Source organism: Acanthopagrus latus, chromosome 15, assembly GCF_904848185.1.
Source record: "Acanthopagrus latus isolate v.2019 chromosome 15, fAcaLat1.1, whole genome shotgun sequence".
In the NCBI taxonomy this organism is placed as follows: Eukaryota; Metazoa; Chordata; class Actinopteri; order Spariformes; family Sparidae; genus Acanthopagrus; species Acanthopagrus latus.
In genome coordinates this window covers 24484969-24505309 of record NC_051053.1, presented here as the reverse complement: position 1 = coordinate 24505309, position 20341 = coordinate 24484969, and the positions used below count along the sequence as shown (strand labels likewise).

General features: G+C 41.5%; 1 protein-coding gene and 1 long non-coding RNA gene across 2 annotated transcripts in view; both read left to right on the top strand.

The window, feature by feature from the left end:
• Positions 1-15927, top strand: part of bean1 (brain expressed, associated with NEDD4, 1) — a 47308-nt gene extending 31381 nt beyond the window's left edge. The window contains exons 3-5 of the mRNA XM_037123903.1: positions 3054-3257; positions 3788-3929; positions 13714-15927. Coding sequence (XP_036979798.1) covers positions 3054-3257; positions 3788-3929; positions 13714-14104 — 737 coding nt within the window. The 3' untranslated portion in view covers positions 14105-15927. The remainder of the gene's footprint in view (positions 1-3053; positions 3258-3787; positions 3930-13713) is intronic.
• Positions 15928-19058: 3131 nt separating this feature from the next.
• Positions 19059-20319, top strand: LOC119033594. The gene is made up of 4 exons (XR_005079320.1): positions 19059-19135; positions 19253-19343; positions 19427-19516; positions 20055-20319. It is a non-coding gene; the product is annotated as an uncharacterized LOC119033594 (long non-coding RNA).
• The last annotated feature ends 22 nt before the right edge of the window (positions 20320-20341 follow it).

Below are 20341 nucleotides of genomic sequence, written 5' to 3'. Positions count from 1 at the left end.
CTGTAGTGACCTGAAACAGAATGTGTTGACCAATTTGTTGAACATTTTCATGCCAAGTAACACAAAACTGACACAATTTAAACCACTATAGCCAGGTTTGATACGATTTGAAAAGAAGGGGTCACTGATCTGATGAGAATTTTAGATGTTTTATGACAGTGTATGTTGGAAACTCATGACTAAAATGCAACTGGGTGGAGTCAAAGTGAAGATAAATTATTCCCCTTTATGGTGGGTAGATCCCCTGGAAGCCCCTCCAGGATCCCTGGGGGTCCCACTTTGAGAGCCCAGTACCTAAACCGAACCACAGGCGGCACTCAGGATGTCTGCTCAGGTCTTTGGAGTGAAAATCCTGCACTTTGTGCACCTGCTATCAGCCGTGACCGCCTGTGACTGTTACGTTTCACATCACAACATGATAAAAACCATTTAGTTACATACAGGAGAAGCTCTGGGACACGAGATTGAATGTTACAAACATATTCACCGTCTCAGTTATGTATGTTTGCATGCTAACATATGCTACTTAACAATAAATGTGATGACCTGATGATGGTGTTGGATCAAAAGTCTGATCAAAACTGATGGAAATCAATAGGATTCGGACTACGAATGTCTGAACATTTTGCCATCACACGCCTGAAACAAGAATAATGTTTTGGATGAGTAGCTTCTAAGATTACTATGAGTTTGCCTCTGTGTGCACGTATGTGTGCCTCTTTGTGCTAATGTTACAGAGGAGCGAGGTTAATGTGATTTTAAATCTATATAATTATAGATTTCTCTGCGAGTTCTCTCTGGAGAGCACGAGAGAAAATGGAGTTTATGAGGGAGAGATGAGAGGGCGAAATGAAGAGAAAATCACATTAGCGGAGAGAGAAAGAGGAGACAAAGAAGTGCGTGAGAGACGAGACGGTACAGAGAGAGGAGGGAGGTCTGCTGGGGATCGTTTGGGGTGAGAGAACATTTTACTCTTCTCGGGAATTTGTGTGAAACCATATTACTGTAGACAACAGAATTACAGTCGGAGACATTCAGCGAGGGGAAAGAGACGAGAAATGAGCAATAGAGAAGCACGGAGACTGAAATGAAAACGATATTGTGAGTGTAAATCATTTTGAGATTTTGATTGTCTCTGCTGCTTTGTATTCAGAGCAGCGGTAGACAGAGAGAGAGAGAGAGACAGAAGGAAACATGTCATCTAACACAGAGGAGGGAGTTTCCCTCTGGGCCTCTTGACGATCTGCGTTTCACTGTGTTTCATTTAGTTCATTACCGGCAGTAAGATTGGTTCAGATGTTGGACCGGTGTTAGATGTCTTCAGATAAATGAGTTCTGGCTCCACGTCAAACATCAAACATCCAAAAAGTGTCCTAGCTTAAGGTTCAGATATTCAACCTGTTGTGCCTGTAAACAGACGTCCGACATCCAGACACGAAAACTATTTAAACCAACTGGGCCACAACAAGCTCCACGGTCCAGAAGTGTCCAGACGTCCGGAGCTACCTTCAAAATCTGACCATTTCCCACAAATCACACCTCTAAATGACAAAACATTTAGTTTATTTATGTGTTTTCTGATCCGACTTTCGGCAAAGTTCACAACACGTTATCACTGTTGTTTGAAATGACCTCGGTTGAGTTGTCATGGTCACATTAATAAACAGTCATCAGGAAATGACAGTGACTGGGAATGAACAGCAACCTCCCATTTTCCAGTGAAGTCTGGCGTTTTGGTAATCCAGTCCACCCTAATCTCCTCCCAATACAGGCTTTGTTACTCTATTACAACCTCATCTGACTTCCTCCTTTTGTCCTTGTCATTATTAATACAGAGCACTAAGCTGTTCCCTTCCAAACAATGCTCCAGTCGTCCTTGATGCCGACGTGTCCTGTACCTAACTTTGCCAACATTACAGAATTGACTCATACAACACAGGATTAACCTTTCGCCCTTTCAATGACTCTCCTCCTGATTTGAGTATTTTGTAATCTTGATCTAGTGACATGACACGAGGTCAAACTTTTTAAAGCAGCTTTGTTCCCCTCATATTTACGAGTAAACATGCAACGAAGAGGAGAAGAAAATAAAACACAGGCTGGACAGCAGAACATTTTGGTTACATCAAAAACGAAAGAGCGAAAAACAAGTTGTAGTCTCTCTCTCTCTCCTCTCAGATGTGATATATATGTAGGCAGACGGATCCAGAGTGACTGGCAGTAAGACGGATAAAGAGGAAGACAGACAGGAAGAGGGTGGACAGGCAGCGCAAACAGACAGATGAGACATTAAACAGAAATGGAGGGGAGCAGCATCGTTCTGTAATCTAATGATGATGGTGACTGAGAGCGAGCTGGTGTTTGTGTGTGTGTGTTTGTGTGTGTGTGTGTTTGTGTGACTCCAGCTCTAATTATCTGTCACACACTGAAATGGAATAAGTCCTCGATGATACGATGTGCGCTGGGCAAGGCGGCGGTTATGTAACACGACCTCCAGATGCACCGGCGTCATCGGGCCTGACGGACAGACAGACAGTTAATTTGTTTATTAATGTGTTTTGATTTTTATTAATTTAGTTTAATTACGACAAGGAAACAAGCTTTGGAGACGGCTGCACACGGCGAGACAGAGGTGAGATCCTTGACTAGGACGAGACGACTCCGGCTGCTCCGCCCGACCGATCGGCGGGTTGCAGCGTTATAACTCCACCTTTTTATATCGCATCAGTGTGCTAGTTAAGGAAGGTTTATTTGTTTTGCACACTTCAGACAAAGAGGCCTTGATTTAAGTCTTGATTTAAAAGAGGTGAGACCCTCAGTTTTCTGAGAGTTGGTGCACCTCAACAGTAGGGGGATTAAAAAAAAAACAGGACGGTACGAAACGGTTCTCCTGACCAGTGAAACGCAGAAATAACTGAAGTAACAAGACTGATTGGTGGAAACAAGGCTTTTGTTATTATCTGTCCCCTATTTTTCCGAACATACAGTACATGTTCACAAACACAGGAACACAAACACTCAAGCCTGACCTCGATCTCTCTTTCCCCCTGCAGTGAGCTCCAACCAGAGCCATGGGGAGTACCCAGACTGCCGGAGTGAGAGGGAGTCGGGAGGGGAGGCGTCTCTCCTGGTGTCTCCACTGGTGGTGGCGGGGATCGTTATAGGTTTGGTCCTCTTCCTCTCCTGCATCACCATCATTGTCGGCAGCCTTCGCAAAGACAGTCGACTGCGAAACCCTCACCTCCGAGCGAGCTACGGTCAGTCTGCGGCTCTGACTTTGTGACCTGATGCATCTTCTCCTCCAAGTGTCATTTAGGTTTTTTCAGCAATCTGTGGAGCGATGACCCAGAATATGAAGTCATTTTGAAACAAACTCTGTCGTAGCTTGTATCACACTGTTAAGATTATATGATTGTAATTTTTCAGGCCCATTGATTCAGGATATTTCTCATGTGGGGGCTTCGTATAACTGATGAAACACCCCCACACATTTGTCTTGTCTTCTCCTCTGAAATTCACTACACCCACAGTATCGTGCGCATTACTTGCTTCCAAAATCTCAAGCAGGTTTCCCAAGGGAATGTAAATATTTCAAGGCACTAAGCAAATATTAGACAATAGTTGCTGCCAGGACTTTAAATGGATCGATAGAAAAAATGAACTACCTCATCTGCTTAATTTGGTGCTTCTTTACATCAGCTAGAGTGCTGTTTGCAAAAAAATTGCATCCATTATGTTTTTTTTGTTTTTTTTGCCCGGATGTTACTCCGTGTCTCTGTTTCTGCAGGTCTGGACGGTTTTTCCTACGGAGGTTCAGTAGGAGAGCTGAGATCTACCTGCTTAGAGGACTTTCCTCCTGGTTTAGACTTCGATTCATACAGAGACACTCTGTCACAGATCAACAACCTGTACCCCGACTCACCACCACGGTAAGTGCTCATGTGGAGACTTATTCTGCCAGAAACGTTAGAAGTATTTCACATAAATAGATGTTGTTGCTGCTGGATCTACTTGCAGGTGTATTATTCTACTTTCTGCCCTAAAAGGAAGTAAGCCAATAGCAACATACAGTACATACAGACAAATACTTGAGCTAGAAAAGTAATTGAATTTAAATGAAAATCTTGAGCCTGAACTGTCTACACCCACCACCAGCTTCACTATAGACCCTCCTCCTGTCATGTCAAATGTCAAATTTCAAAATGTAACTAACCATTCAGCCGTGCCGCCCCCCCGCTGTTCTCACTCCACTTGGTTTGACCCTTTCCTCTGTAGTAATTCATTTATTAAGGAGCACTGTTACCCTCCGTGCCCTTTGTAAAGGTGCTGGAATGAGTGTTTGTGTGCATTGTATGTGTCTGTGTTTTTGTGTGTGTGTGTGTGTGTGTGTGTGTGTGTGTGTGTGTGTGTGTGTGTGTGCGTGCGTGAGAGAGAATCGGAGGAAGAAGGAGCTCGCTAAAGGCCAGTGTCATGGTGTTTTTGATCTAAATGTCAACCGGTCTAATTGGCAACTTTAATAATTCACATACATCCCTCCCCTGCAGTGTGTGTGTGTGTGTGTGTGTGTGTGTGTGTGTGTGTGTGTCTCCTCATTGCTCACCTACTTCAGCTAAATCGATCGATTGTTGGATAATATCTTGTATTTTCTTTTAATTCATTCTGAGACATTCTGAGGTCCCCGATCACCAGCTGACACATTTTTGCAGCTTAACGACTTTTATCATCGATATGAAAGGTTATGGGTACCCAGCGAATTCCTGTTTAACATTTTCTTGCGCTGATTTCACCAACGTTTTTAATTATGGAGTTTGAGACTGTGTTTCATCATTCGTAAGCGTGAAACCATTGGATATTTTGAAGGAAACCTCAGGACGTCTTCAGCTGTCATTCTTTCGACCACAACTGGTATTATAAAGCCAAAACATGATCTTTTGCTAACACTGACTTATTATCTCTGTGCCCGAACTGAATCAGATTGTAAGCAGCACGTTGGTAAAACAAGAAATAGAAAATTGGACCAAAGGAAACGTAAGGTTGCAACAGATCAGAGGTTTGAAGAAACAGCCATTGCCATTTCTCACAGATTATTCACGCCTAGTCTCATGATTATCGAGGCCGTTCACCAAACACAAGTGAACATGGATTAAAACGATATTGATATTTTCTTCCTCACTCAAAAGCCGTTTTATTCCACAAACTGTACATCAAATTCTGTGAGGCCTCATCACTGTAGGAAAGGCTCCACATGGATCCTGATTCATGCTGATTCAATAGCATTACACATTCACATTCATCATGTTGAACCCAAGGCTGAAGGTCTCTGCTGAGGTTGTAATCTGCCGACTGAACCAAAGCTCCTGTCATGTTCCTGGTCCTGTCTTGTAACAGAGACAAAGTGCGCTGTGCTGCAAGATCCATGCTGCGTGGAGCGATACAGCTGCTCAGCAGCAGGGTTGAGTTTCGCTGTGGTGTTTAAATGATGGTTGATGCTGCAGGGCCGAACGTTGGCCAAGAAAATGTTCCAGTGCACCATCACAGCTCCCACCAGACGTCTAATGAATCCATTCATAATGTTTATGAAAACCCGTGGACCTGCCTTTTAGCAGTTCAGGACAGAAACCACAGTCAGGGTGTGTCTTCTCCCCTCAGCAGCAGAAACCTGAGAGAGAGAAGAGCAGTGAGACATCACGGCATCGAGACGAGGAAAGAAAAGGAAAGAAAGGAAAGGAGAGGAGAGGAGAAGGAAAGGGGAGCTAGCTTGCTACGTCAGTACTTTGGCAGGGAAGCAGAGTGTTCTGGACAGCCTGTGTGAGAGCCGGACTTTCTGGCCCGGATGATGGGATGACAGCCAAACCACACACACACACACACACACACACACACACACACACACACAAGAAAAGGACACACATACATACATATAAATCGCGCATTTTGTTTACCATAACGCTGGCGCGTCGTGGTTTGGTACGCTGTCAACAGGCAGGTAGTTGCAGTCATGTGATGATCCTGCAGGGAGCGTGTGTGTGTGTGTGTGTGTGTGTGTGTGGGTGGGTGGGTGTGTGTGATCGCACGGGCCACAGATGGTTGAGGGAAACTCAGAGAACTCAGATCAACAGCTCACCTACTGAGACTGTGAATGTAACGCTTCCGACACACACACACACACACACACACCCAGGAAAACTCACACTCACAGATCAGAAGCTCACCTGTGGAGACCGCAAGCTTCTGCTTCCTCTCAGGGAGATGCTCTGCAAGCTTTGGCACAGACAACACACACACACACACACAGACGAACGTTCACACACACACTCACACACCTTGCTTATAAAGATCATATGGCAGGAGCTAAACTGTTTCGCAAACTTTAGAAACATGTCATCCAGTGTTGTTTTACTTGTATTAAACCATAATCAAATCTTCTAAACGCGACATTAATTTATATTTTTGTCCACTCTGGAGCAGCGGTGACATACAGTGACTTAGCTGTAGTGAAAAATTGGCAAAAGAGCAATGTCATCTTTCATTTAGCTGAATAAAATGTTGTTTGGCCAAAAAATGACTTTTTTTAACAAAGTTATAAATCTCAGTTCAGACCTTAATGCATGCATGTATTCACAGACATAAATTCAGCCTGCAGTGTGTTCAGGTAGGAGTGTTTCATCCTCCTCTTCTTCTTCTTCTTCTTCTTCTTCTTCTTCTTCTTCTTCTTCTTCTTCTGCATCTTCTTCTTCTGCAGCAGTACATTACCAAAGAGCTTCTGATATAATTTGTTTTTCAGATGGTAGCAGCCATGCGCACACAACAGGCTACGTGACAAAAATCGAAGGATTCTTTAATTAGATTACCTGTTCGGCAGCATCATCGACTGACTGTTGGCAACAGCGGTGCTACTAACGATTAGCTTGCTGCTGTGTCACACTGTATGACACCAGCGGTCGAGACAGGAGCAGAGCGCTCATGTCAGGACGCCTAACGGCAATTTCAACACTCGAGCTGTGAACAGTGAAGGGAGAAAGTGTAACACTATGAATGATGAGAGCAGAGGTGGAAACGTGATTCTCAGGAACAACACTGTAACACAGTCACGTGACCTGTGTTTTCTGCAGTAATACAGTCAGATAGAACATGTGTTATCTCTGTACTTGTGCTGGACCGTCACCAGTGAGCTTTCAGAACCAACAGATCCACAGAGGATATAATACTCACTGCTCTCCATTCAGTCACAGTTCCTTCCTCCCTCTCTGACTCTCTCCTGGAGGTGATCGTCAGGCGACTAAACGAAACATCTCCTTGACTAAAACAACGTATTCCTCTAAGTTTGAACACGGTTGGAATCTTTTATTATAACGTCAACTTACACAACTCTCTGTCTTTGGACATTTTTATGCAACAAAATGTTGCGTATTACATCTTAAAGTCCAACCTTGGGCTTCGTCTTGTGATCTGATTTATGCTGAGAAGTCAGATCTTCATAACACACACACACACCTGTTAGTGCAGCATCTATATGGTTCTCTGGCTCCACAGGCTAGTGCCTCTCGCAGTGGTCGAGAGCAGAGACATGCCAGCTGTACACATGCTCACACTCACACACAGAGACCATATGCTCCATTCTGTAGCGAGAGCTGTCCGGTGTCCAGATCTGTAGAGCGTCACAACCCGTGAATGAACGCGTGCCAGAGGTCCTCCCTTTCTCATGACCTGTGTGTGTCTGAGTTAGACCACCTTTACTATCATGACAAATGTCCACAAAAGCTACTTGGTTGAGGTCGGGGATAGATGCTCATCATTGTTAGAAGAAAGTAACGCTGACTGTAAACCAGTTTTTACAGATTACATTATGTTGTCATGTAATCGCTGCCAGAGTCACAGAGAGGAGGTCGGGTGGAAGGTGGGTGTACAAATCACAGGACTGCAGAGAGCCAAGGATCTCTGTGGAGGTTTGAGAAACACTGTGGTTTTAGTAAAATTAAGATAAATCACTCTGTATTAAACCAGACCACTGTCCCTAATAAAGTAAGTGCATAAACTTGACCATTAAAACATATTATGATGCTTCATGCAGTCACAATTAACTTTAAAAAAAAAAAAAACAGATCAGCATCAATTATTTAAAAAAATGTTTAGTTTATTACATATTTTGAAAAATTTAGTATTAACAAGCTTGTTAGATTTCTGTTATAATGTGAAAAATGTGACAGACACAAGACAAGAAGAAGTTGTTGTTATATATATGTAAATATTTTAAAACACATTTATTATATCATTAACCTTACTGAGGGTTATAATGACCTGATACTGCTGTAATCAACACATACCGTATTACAAGCCTAAAAATGAAAAATGTTGCCAGTATTTCATATTTTGAACCTTTCTGAGATTTTGTTAACAACATTTCCTTATTGTGTTGAGAAAAGTAAACATACAATTGCAAATTAATTGTATAAAGTGTTATTTAAAGGAGAGAGGGTTCATTAAGATGAGTGAAAAACAACTTTCTTCTTATTTTCCTGGTAAAGACGGTCTTACCAACTTCTTTTCTGCAGGATCATTAGGAAACATGTGGAACAATATGTTACACTAACTAAGATTTTATTTTTGAGTGAATCATAAACAGTGTGTACACACTCGAGACATTCAAGAATCGTGTTTGAAATCTGTTTAATCTCAGGACAGAATGTCTGACAGCAATTTATTTGTTAAAAGTTATATAAACAGCATTCACTGCCACTAGACGAGTGTGTCCACGGCTTAGAAAAAAGACAGGATGAAGAAAAAAGAAGAAAAGAGGGAAACATCTGAAGCTGTGTTGGCTTCAGATTTTTCTCTCTCTTCTTTTCCCATAGGGCCTAAAAATATGATTTCTTAGGACAACCGTACCATGAAAAGGATCGATTTGTGATGTTTGTTCATAAGAAACTGTGTCTTCTGTTTGTTTTTCAAATGAGGTGTGTGAATCTCAGACAGAAACGAGTAGCAGACAAAAAAAAAACCCCACAGATAAACAGATACACAGTTGTGTAACTCCCAGCAAGTGTCTCAGAGGGGACGAATTATTTTCACTCAGCCACACCTAGCTATCACACACACACACACACACGCACACACGCTCACACTCATTAGCAGAACACACACACGAGTGTAAACCACCACAGTCATTATCGAGTGTGACGCTGCTGCAGAAACACACACAGCAGAGGGCCGCGGGGGAGCGAGAGGAGCTTATGACTCCGGAGAGAACAAAGACACAGAGACTTACAGCGTGTTACAACACCTCAGTAACACCTCCAGCACACACTCTCCCCTCCGTCTCCAATTTTCACCTCGCCATGTGCAGGGGCTCGAGTGTCCAAGGTCAGTTTTCCCCAAAGCAGAAAAAAAAACAATCGGCGTAAAATAGTACAAAAATTTGTAGCTCGATTCGGCCGTTTGATTTGTGTGTACGGAGGGTGAGATATAATGTAGTCTGTCAGTTAAGATGTTGATAAAAAAGAGTAATTATACTGCTAACCAGCTCTGTAGACATGCTGCATTAAAGGTACAATTGCTTTGACAGTGTCTTCATTAAAGGAGATGCTGAAGTAACCAAATCTCCCAGCGAGTCACATTAAAGGTTCCCTGCAATTATCAGAGGAGCAGCAGTGTGTCTTCATGCCCTTGTCGGCTGGATCATACTGGGAATAAGACGAGCTCACAAGATCGTATTTAGAAATAAATGATTATGATGGTATTATAGTCATTGTGATTAGAGAATGGAAGAAAATGTTGATGTTAATATTCTCAAAGTTACCAAGATCAATGAAATAATAATAACAGTGATACAAGTGGAGAATTTACAAGTTTTGTAACTTTATTATCTCATACAATATTTTTTTTTCTCATATATTTTTGCATATTTTCCTGTAACTGTACCTCTCTAATCTCAGACACTATCAGATTTAAATATCAGAACTCCTCATCTTATTCTTGAACTATTACATCATACTAACACCTACAGATAGCATTACTTTTGAAAGTAAATTGTTGTGTTAAGAGACAGAGTACTGACAGAGAAAACTCAATGTTGCTGCTAATATTGTCTAAGATATGTTTGTCTTTTCTAAAATAAACAGAGAAAAGATGTCAAATTCTTACAGTAATGCTATTTGAATTGCAAAGCTAATACGTTACATAACTAGTTTCGAGAGAAAAACTATTTCAGTTTCGTAATTTGTTACTTTGTAGCACATTATAACCCAACACGACCCACGATGGATCCTAATATTACTGGTCAACTGGTTTAACGACCAACTGCTGATTATTTAACACACATGTAATAAAATAAACATGATAAACAAAACACAGAACACCATGTCTGGATCACCGGTCACTGGGAGAGGTGTGTGATGACGATACTCATCCTCACATCACGGCTGAAGTAGAATATCTCTCCTGTCTTGGAACAAACATACACATCGAACAGGAAACCACACAGACGCATACTCAGAGTCTCTGACGCGGCTTTAAAATAGCCGGCAAGTGGGCGCACACCCTCACAGAGGAGACGGAGAAAATACACCGGAATAAAAAGAAAGAACAGAAGTTAAAGGAAAGAAAGAGGGCGAGGTAAAACACACACACACACACACACACACACACACACACACACACACACACACACACACACACACACTCGCAGCACTGCGTGGTAGCAGGCTGATACAGTTAACCACCGAGCTGATTGAGTTACTCTGATTTATTGCTTCCTATGTCCCCATCACCATCTACCACACACACACACACACACACACACACACACACACACACACACACAGGTTTTATAATTCTCTTTTCTGTTTAGTTTCATTCTGTTTTGAATGTTCTCTGCTCTCTCCGGCTGAGGGAGGAGGTTGGTGGAAACACGACCTCTGGGGCTGCTGGAGGAGTTCATCAGGGGAGAGATTTGAGACTCTGCCAAAAAAAAAAAAAAAAAAAAAAAAGCCAGCAGGAAGGAGGAAGCAGGCTCAGAGTGTGTGTTTGTGTTTGTGTGTGTGTGTTTGTGTGTAGAGAACAAAAGCAGGCTGCTGGATGAGGCTTCATGCTGGTGAAACATGCAGCGTTTTTTTATCTTCAATTTAAGAATCATTTACATTAAGTTTAACATATTAGTGTAATTAAATTCAAACAAATAACTAAAACCAACACCGTGAATAGTGACCTTCAGACTCTGTGCATGAAGCTCGATCGTCAGAATAAAAAAGCCCTTTCACACAAAGCACAGATGAAGAATTTGCATGGAAATGTATTTCAAAAATAATTTTATGGGTTCTGATTAACATGAGAACACCACTGCAGACCATTTGTTCAGAAGAAAAGATGCCTGCAGCAGTATACGATAGACCAATGAAATCGCTCGTTTCAGCCGATGTCCAGGTCAAAATCGGTGGACCGGGGAGAAAATGAATCACGGCGCCGCAGATCATTTACTCCGAACCAGGTCTGATCTGGTTAGGTTCAAAAACCGTGTCTTCGCCAGAAAGTAGCCGGAAATAAGCTGGAAATTGTCCAGAGATCTTCTCAAAATGATTGAGTGGTGTCAGGTTTACTAATGTTGAGATGTCGTGGTCGACAAAATGATCCAGTGGTTTCACACTTGGTCTATAAACACAGTCTTGAACTGTGGTCACTGGCTTGCTAGCCTTTTCACTTGGAACTACTCAACCATCTAAACCAGTCGTTAGCAGGTTCGGTCGGCGGAAGTCTCTTGTGCACACGCACAAGGTTCAAACAGCTGCATCCAGTCTCTGGGATGCAGAAGGGCAATTTTTTCATGCCACAATGCCACTGAAAGTTTTTCACACTTTCTCAAGAATGCTACAGTTTGATAACTGTGAGTCAAGTCCTGCGAGACGTGTGATGGACAAACTAGCTGCCGTAGGAGAGGTCTGGGACAAGTGGGTGACGCGGCTCCTCTCAGATTCCCTGGCTGGTTTATGTTGTTCACATTTGTCTATTATTGGAAGTGCCTTCAATAAATTGCATTCAAAACTGCTTTCCGCCCATTTGTGAGGTGGAGCTCTGCTCTGTGTGCCGTATTAAACCAGAAAACAATGCTTTCCAAACCAATAACACTGGTCTGAGATGTCCTTTAGCCAGACATTGGCTCCTCATCTTCTCCCAGCAAGCTGTTCAGCAATGAAGCCCAAACCTCTGAACTGTCCAACACAGGCAGACAAACCTCCTGAGGAGAGTTAAACACAGTCAGGGAGAAACCAAAGTCTGTATGTTTTATGAACCTCGTTGGAGGAGATATTCTCTGCACACATGCACTGATGGATGCTGGTAAGTAAGTCCGGCACTGCATTTGTGTTGGCGACTAACACACACTCCACGCGGAGTAAATATATCACAAATGTTTGCGTAAGAATGATCAAGTAAGTTTTTAAGACATATTTTAGGCTGTGTTTTCTTTGTTGTTGTTACATTAAGAATATCTTTCAAGGTTACTTCTCTTCCTTTTTGCGTCCCTGTCAGCGCGGGGAGACAGACGAAACTGGACAGCTGTCAGCACATAATGGATCATAGAGTCAGCTCTGACGTCGCAGACACACAATTGTACATTGTCTGAGTTGGGACAATGGGATTGCTGCAAACTGGGACTGCTTCCAGAAATCTCCTGGATGAGTTCATGTCACTAATAATCGATGCTTTCATCAGCCATCGTCAGCAAATGATGCTGCTGAGGAGAAATCTCCATCAGACGGCTTCACAGAACGCTGAGCCTCAAAGCTGCAGCTCATTTAAAAGTGATCCAAAACTCGTGACTCGGTTTAAACTGCTGAATGTTTTATTACGTTTGTACAAGGTGTAATTGTTTGTTTCTGCTCAACAAGTCACCAAGATTTTATGCTAACTGACTGGATGTTTCTTGTCAGTGTGCTTCTTAACAGTTGATTTCTTAAAAGGCACTTACAAATGAAAATTACACCTTGTTCCTCTCATCTGTGAGCTGTATATCGATTTAGATTTTGGTGTTTGTTTTGGAGTTTTGGAGATTTCAGAAGTAGAGTTAAGGCAGATGGCCGCCTACCATGAGTCCTGCACCGCTCCGAGGGTTTCTGTCTGTTTGAAGACAAAGTGCTTGCTCATGGGAGATATTTTGGGTCTCTGTGAATTAATGAATTAATTCAGCAGTATGGTCTAGACTTGCTCCAGTTGAAAAGTGTTATGAGATAACTTTTGTTGTGAATTGGTGCTATATAAAGAAAATTAATTCCCTCTGTGTTGTGATGTGCTTAGTCGAGTACCAGTTAGTTCTAACATGTTTGAGAGAAGGTAGACGTCGCTGTGACCAACATCACTCACACCAAAACAGTCTGGATGGATAAGTAGCATACGTTGTTTAATACGAAGACTCTGGGTCAGTATTCAGGCTGAAATTCTAACCCAAAGCTTCGTAGTTTTGACGATCAGAGACTCAACAACCAACCAACCAATCTCCAGAAACACCTTCCCTCTATGACTGTCCCTCCCACCCAGATAGTTTGGATTGGACTTCATCCAGGTCTTGGAAGTCAAAGAAAAAACTCTAGCTCCAAAAATTGTTAAATATATCCCTCAAATCTTCTCCCAGTGTGCTGCTTTGTCAGCGCTAACAACCCAGAGGATGTGAACTTTGTCTCACCAACTTAGTACTAATTGCTTATGTTTTCTTTATTATTCCCACAGTTACGATGAGTGTGTCGGCCCAGGATCGACTCAGATCTACATCCCTACAGATGACCCGCCTCCTTACTCCCTACTGGACCCCTTTCAGCGAGGGGCAGAGCAGGAGGAGCAGCCTGAATACACCAGTCTGGATCCGTCTCCATACAGCGGAGAGACCTCGGCCAGCGCCGCCTGGCTCCCCCCCTCCCACTACCCTCTGGGACTGCAGGAGCAGGAGCCGCAACACATCGCATCCATCTCCTTCCCGCTGGAAGCAGCGCCGCCTTATGAGTCAGTGTTGGCCGAGCAGGGACAGCCCCTCCCCCTCATGCCATGTGACCTTTATAAACACCAATCAGAGAGGGGGGCCGATGACAACTCCCCGCAGCCGGGAGCGAACCAGATCTCATAGGACGATTCATTTGTTTCTTTCACCTGCGCCGTCAGTCGTCCCCAGCTGAATCGAACAAACACTTGCGAGGCTGGGGCACAAAATGGCTGGTGGTAGCAGCTGTGACACCAAACAAAGGACAGTAAGTGAGATGCACACCTTTTTCACACAGCTGCTTTACACCTATTAAGGCTGAAAATTTGCTGACATCAGCTCCTCGGTGGACTGAAACTCAGCCAAGACTCCAGTTTTCGACAGTTTAACTCCAGTTTGTTTGTGGATAAGATTAAAACCCACCTGACTGCGTCGATCTGTAAAGTCTCTGGAACGACGGCTGCGAAGAGCTCTGACGCTCCCTCGGACACTATCGTCCTCCTCGTTATGACGCCATTGTCTGGTTCAGTTTTTTCTGTTAAGCTCTCTTTCATTGGACGAGGACCGATCAGAGAGTCACGTGTTGGTGTTTGGAGTTCGGAGGCTGAATCACTGGTACACAAACGCATTTATTCATCACACTGTTGACGACAGCCAGCTGACTTTGTAGAAGAAGAGTGTAAAACAATATCATTGTGGTATTTAGTAGTGTAGTTTAAGGTATAAACAAGCACACAGAGTACCCTTGTCCCCCTTCACATTTCTTTTGGTATGATCCTCACCTCTCCGTCTATTTAAATGATTGATGACTGTGTTAGACTTCCCAAACTACCAGAACACCACTGATGCTGATCCCAGGTCTCCGTCTCTGTCGTGTGTTTAGAGCAGTGTGCTGTTCTGTAGCTTCCAGCGTGGTGGTAGTATCCTAGTCGTTAGAGCGATGGCACCGTTAATGAAATGGTTAGGAAACTACCTGAAAGACGTCTGACAGCCTTTGGGCCAAAGCACTATGTTAATATTTCCAGCAAAACATCCGTCATCACCAGAGAGGGGGTTTCAACTTGTCACTCTGTTGTACAAATTGTCGTAACTCTTTTCTATCAAGGGCTCTGGTTTTAAATATCGATTCTGTAACTGGACCCCAGCAGCAACATGTAGCTCGCAGTACCCTCCTTCCTGACGAGGTCGGGACTGATGCAACAAAGACATTACACGTAAACTGTAGACCTTAACACACTGTCCACTAGAGGAACGGATGCTTCTGACTTTGTCTTTAACTCGGCCCGAACCATCACGGAGGTCTTTTGTTTTGTTTTGTTTTGTTTTGTTTTGTTAATGCACTAAAGGTTTAAACATCCTCTCAGTTTACCTGCGTTTGCAACCACTGGATCGTGTAATTCATCAGATTGCTAATTCGGGAAAGACACTGATGTTAATGTCAACATGTTATTGTGGCCACTTTATCCTCTACTAGTTTAATTGGCCAAAAGTCCAACAGGAATGATAATCTATACTGTTATTTCCATTACTGAGTGGTGTTTTGATTGTTTTCTTGATTAATTAATTTGGATTTTGATCTATGAAATGTCAGAAAATAGTGAAAACGGTCACGATGATGTCTTAAAGCTCAAAGTGACGTCTTCAAATCGCTATTTTTTTGCCTGACTACAGCCCAAAACAGAGGGAAAAAAACTTTAAATTCAGCAATTAATTTAATTGATTATTGAAAAAAGCGGCTTGTTGCTACTATTCATCTGATGTCCTTAATTATTAATCATATTTTGGGATGAAAGCAATGAATCTCGGAGACATTCAAAGCCTTTTCACACCAGGAACGTGACAAATATATGATACGAATTCACTTAATACTCTCCTGCAAACATGTCACATTAAAACTATTAATTTCAAATTTGTGACATGTTGCTTAAGTATGTGAACTGAAGACATCAGTATGTTATGACTACATGAAAACAGTGATATATATATATATATATATATATATATATATATATATATATATATATATATATATATATATATATATATATATATATATATATATAAAATCACCCCTGGTGTGAAAAAGGATTTTACTTTGAGAAAATTAGTAAAACGTTAATCCAGCGCAGCAACACGAAGATCACAGTGCAGCAAAATATGTAAAAGTACAGAGAGGTGAAAGATTTCTTCGACCTCGGCTCGCAGCTCCCATCTTAATGGAAATTTTAATAAATCATCACCACAGACTCTTCCTGACCTTTTGTCAAGAGGATTCACTTTGCCTAACCTCAACCAGAGTTTGATTTTGTGCATAAGTGCGTAAATGTCTCATTGGAAAAATATATATATATATAATAATCCAGGCAACATCACACAAGATTAAACCAGCAATTCACCGCTTTTCATCATTTACAATATTCTGACAAAGACAGAAGCAAACGAGTTGTGTTTTGATAAAAGGTTGTGTGTGGAGGGAAAAACACGTTACTGAAGCAGGATGTCAATGAGGCTGAGTTTTTAATAACAATGCAAAATGATATTTATAGTTTCAGAACTTCTTTTTTTTCTTGGTAACGTTATTGTCCTCCTCGCGTGACGTTGTCCTTGTGTTTAAAATATGTGCCTGATAGCCCTCAGACTGTTAGCTTGAACATTGTAGCCATAATCTAATAATCTCAATGCAACTAACCCAGTGGGCTGTTTCTGTTGTTCCGTTCCATTATGACATGTTGGTTTAATGATGTGGTGTGGAAGATTTTATCATTTATTGAATCCCTGTTGATACGCTGTGATGTCGGCAGCTGAAGATGAGTGATTAAGTGCAAAGTTTATTTATCGTTCTCGGATTACGACTAAAATGTGATTCTCAGTTTTTACTTTTTTGTTTTACTTTTTTACTTTCTTTTTCTCTTTTCTTTGTGTGTTTCTTTCTCACACACTTGTTTTGTTCCCTGCGTCATTTCAGGGAATATATTTATTTGTTTGTTTTTTTTATTCTAATGCACCATTGATTTTCAGTTTGTCTCCCACTGTGATTTCTAACCACATTTTCAAAACAATGATTGATTGATCAGCTTCGGTGGGCCAACTAGTGATTTAGTGATAATTCTGTCAGTGATGGTGAAAACAAACAGATTTTGAAATTATCCTGAAAATGTAATTGGTGACCAATGATTCAGTTACGTGATGTTATAAAACTATAAAAGATGTGAAAGAGAGGACTAATAAACTCAGAGTGCATCAATAAAGTAGCATTAGGCATTATAGGACTGACATAATCAACAACACAAATTTAGCCTTTTCTAATGTAAAAAATATGACACAGACTTTTAGAGAATTGTTATGAAATTTAGAATAACAAGGAGATCAACTGATATCTGAAGTACAACAAAACGTTGACGCTGTAACTCGCTGTTGTGGAGCCTTTTCCTCGGTCCTCGTTAGACTAGTCGCTCTAGAAAGTAATCGATAGAAACAGTGCTGCACCTCAGGATGTTTTATTCATTTAATCAAAAGTGTGTTCATAAAATTATTAGAAGGTTTTAATGGGATCCTGACTGTAAAAAAGAAATACAGCATATAAAATTTAAAAGTTACACTGAGAATCTAGCAAAACATTCAAATGTCCTCCACCTTTTTTTTTTCCAAAGCCTTCATTCCCTCCTCAGTTGCTTTTCTTTAATAACCAGTATTCATTCTAAAAATGAAATAAATGTCTGTGTTTCCTGTACGTTGACAATATCACCCAGCTAAAATAACGAATGTAGAGCCTTTTACACAGTGGACACAAAGTCAAAGATTCACAGTCATCCACCAGAGGGTGATACAGAACTTTAATCTGACTTTCAGCTTTCTCTCAAAAAACATCAGGCTGTTGAAGAGTGTGATCACCTGGATCTGCTTCGTTTGTTAGAGTTGAGGAGTGTTAACGCTTTTTTATCAGAGGAGAAGTTGTAAAGATCATCAGGTCGTCAGTATTACAGTAGAGAGACATTTTTCCTAGTGTTTTATTTATTTCAGCTGGGATTGCGGCACTCTGTAGGTAAGTGTAAATGTCTGACATGTGTATCACTTTCCTCCCATCTCTCCTCTCTCTCTTTTCTTTTTCTTTTCTCCGTCTGTCCAGACAACAGACTTGGTGTATATATTAGGAACTGTGGTCAATAACGTTTCTTTATGTTCTGTATTAGCGATTTTGTTAAATATTTTCTTCTGTAGAGAAGAGTGAATAAATCTGAAGTCTTATACGAATCTGAGTGGCTTGTTCTGAGCAAACAAACAAATACCGAGGATTTTTATTTTATGTGTATTGTGGATTTTCACTTTCAGCGTCCACAGGAAGCTGCAGCTGCCCCTTAAACCCCTCATCAATTTGTATTTTACCACAAACATCACACGCACAAATTCTCAACCCAGAGTCCTGTAATTTATGTCCAGACATGCACACACACACTGTGTTGTAGCTCCATGCAATTAACACACCCGATGAGGAGCTGTGAAAACGTGTGGTAGCCCTGATAATCATGGATCATCGATCATCCTGTGGCTTAATTAGCTGAGTGTGCAGTAACTGCAGCAAATATTTGACAGAACTGATGTGTTGAGCGTTTTCCTGCACCGATTCACTTTCTTTTACAATGTCATGCAAAGTGGATGGTGGAGGACCGGGCGGGAGATGAATTCTTACATTCTCAAATATTACAGAAACAGATTCAGAGACTTGTGTTGCTGCCAGATGTGAGATATGAAAAGAAAATACTGTATAGATAAGATGTTTATCCACCTGCAGCATCATCTGGACAATAGCCGGGTGGCAAATTGACTCTTTTTTTGTAGGTGTTTGGATGTTAAAGGTCCTGTTTGCATGAAAAGTTGATTTTGGAGCCTCATTCCCAACATGTCAAATACTGCCTGAGCTACAATTACTTTTACAAGTTCAATAACAACCAGGTAATACAAGTAGTCTGAAGTACAAGACACTGGTGAGTGATTTATTTATAGAGGCCATTCTTTCCAAACTGACTTGGGTAGATTTTTAAGATGCCTCTGCCGCACAGACACGCCCGGCTTGATCCCTGCCAGTCTGATATAAAAGTCAGACTCTCAACAGAGACATCATAAAAGCTTCACTGTTTAAGACCTGCTCACAGACTCCTGCTGCTGAGTTTAATAGCAAAGGTGAGTTATTATTTAAAATCTCTTTCCAGCTTTCACTGACAATTACAAAAGGATCATTAAGTTTTGCCATAAAAAGCGAGACTGGGGGTTGAACTAAGCCTGAGCGCTCTCTCGTAGAAAATGAAAGCTCCGATCGTCTTCCTGCTCTCGGCTCTTGTCGTGGTCGGGCTCAAAGCGACGACCCCTGATTCTCCAGGGCAACGTCCAGGTAATCCTGACTCACATACTCGAGCAGCACCAAGTAATATCTTTGTGGATTTGCGCCTGATGGAATCTGTTCCAATCCTACAGTCATCCCAGGAGACGTGGCCGTTCCACAAATTCTGGGAGTTAGTTTGGAAGAGATCATAAGGAGCAAACCAAGCTCTGCGGATGGAAACGGTAAACGAACAGTGATCACATTGAGTCACTTTTATGTTGCTAAATCTGAAGTTTTCTCATCAGAATGTGTAATATGGCCATATTCTTACCTTTATGCAACAAAGTGAAAGGATGTGAAACTAACCACTTAAATCTAATGTTAAGTTTGGAGATTGGAGTTCGACACTTTGTTGCTTCAGGTGCACAACGCCAAAAGTTAAGAAAAACTTGGTTAGCTGCAACAAAACGATGTCTCTTTGAAAAGTGTTCATACAACTGGCCCCTCAGCAGTGACCCTAACCTTTATACACTTTATCTTAGAGTGCTGTTATACTTGGAAACACAAATAAATATTCCACCGACTACTGATAGATAGAAGACCAGAAAATTGGGTCCTCCATGTTGTTCTATGTTTCTACAGTAGCCCAGACGGGACAATCCAAACACTGGGTCTAAAGAGGGTCTTCCAGTTGTTGAGTGTCAGATTTGGGTATTCAGCTGTAATTTGACACATGACAAGATGAGATTCTTTACAAAATGTTCTGAACTTGTTTTGCAGGAGAAGACGAATCGGGAACAACTCCGAAAACCTAAAAATCTGACCTGAAAAAATGAAAAAGAAATAAACACAAGAGGATAAAAAGCGTGACAGTCGTCTTTATTAGAGGATAATATTTTCAGTTTGTGGATATGACTTTTCGTTGGTTTTATGGAGGTGGTTTAATCAAATGCATCCATGTTTAATTAGCTAATATATATGTTATGTTTTGTTATTGTTTCATATCATGTAGTGTGGCTCCATCAATACAATCTGCCATAAATAAAGATTTCACAGCCTTTATTCAT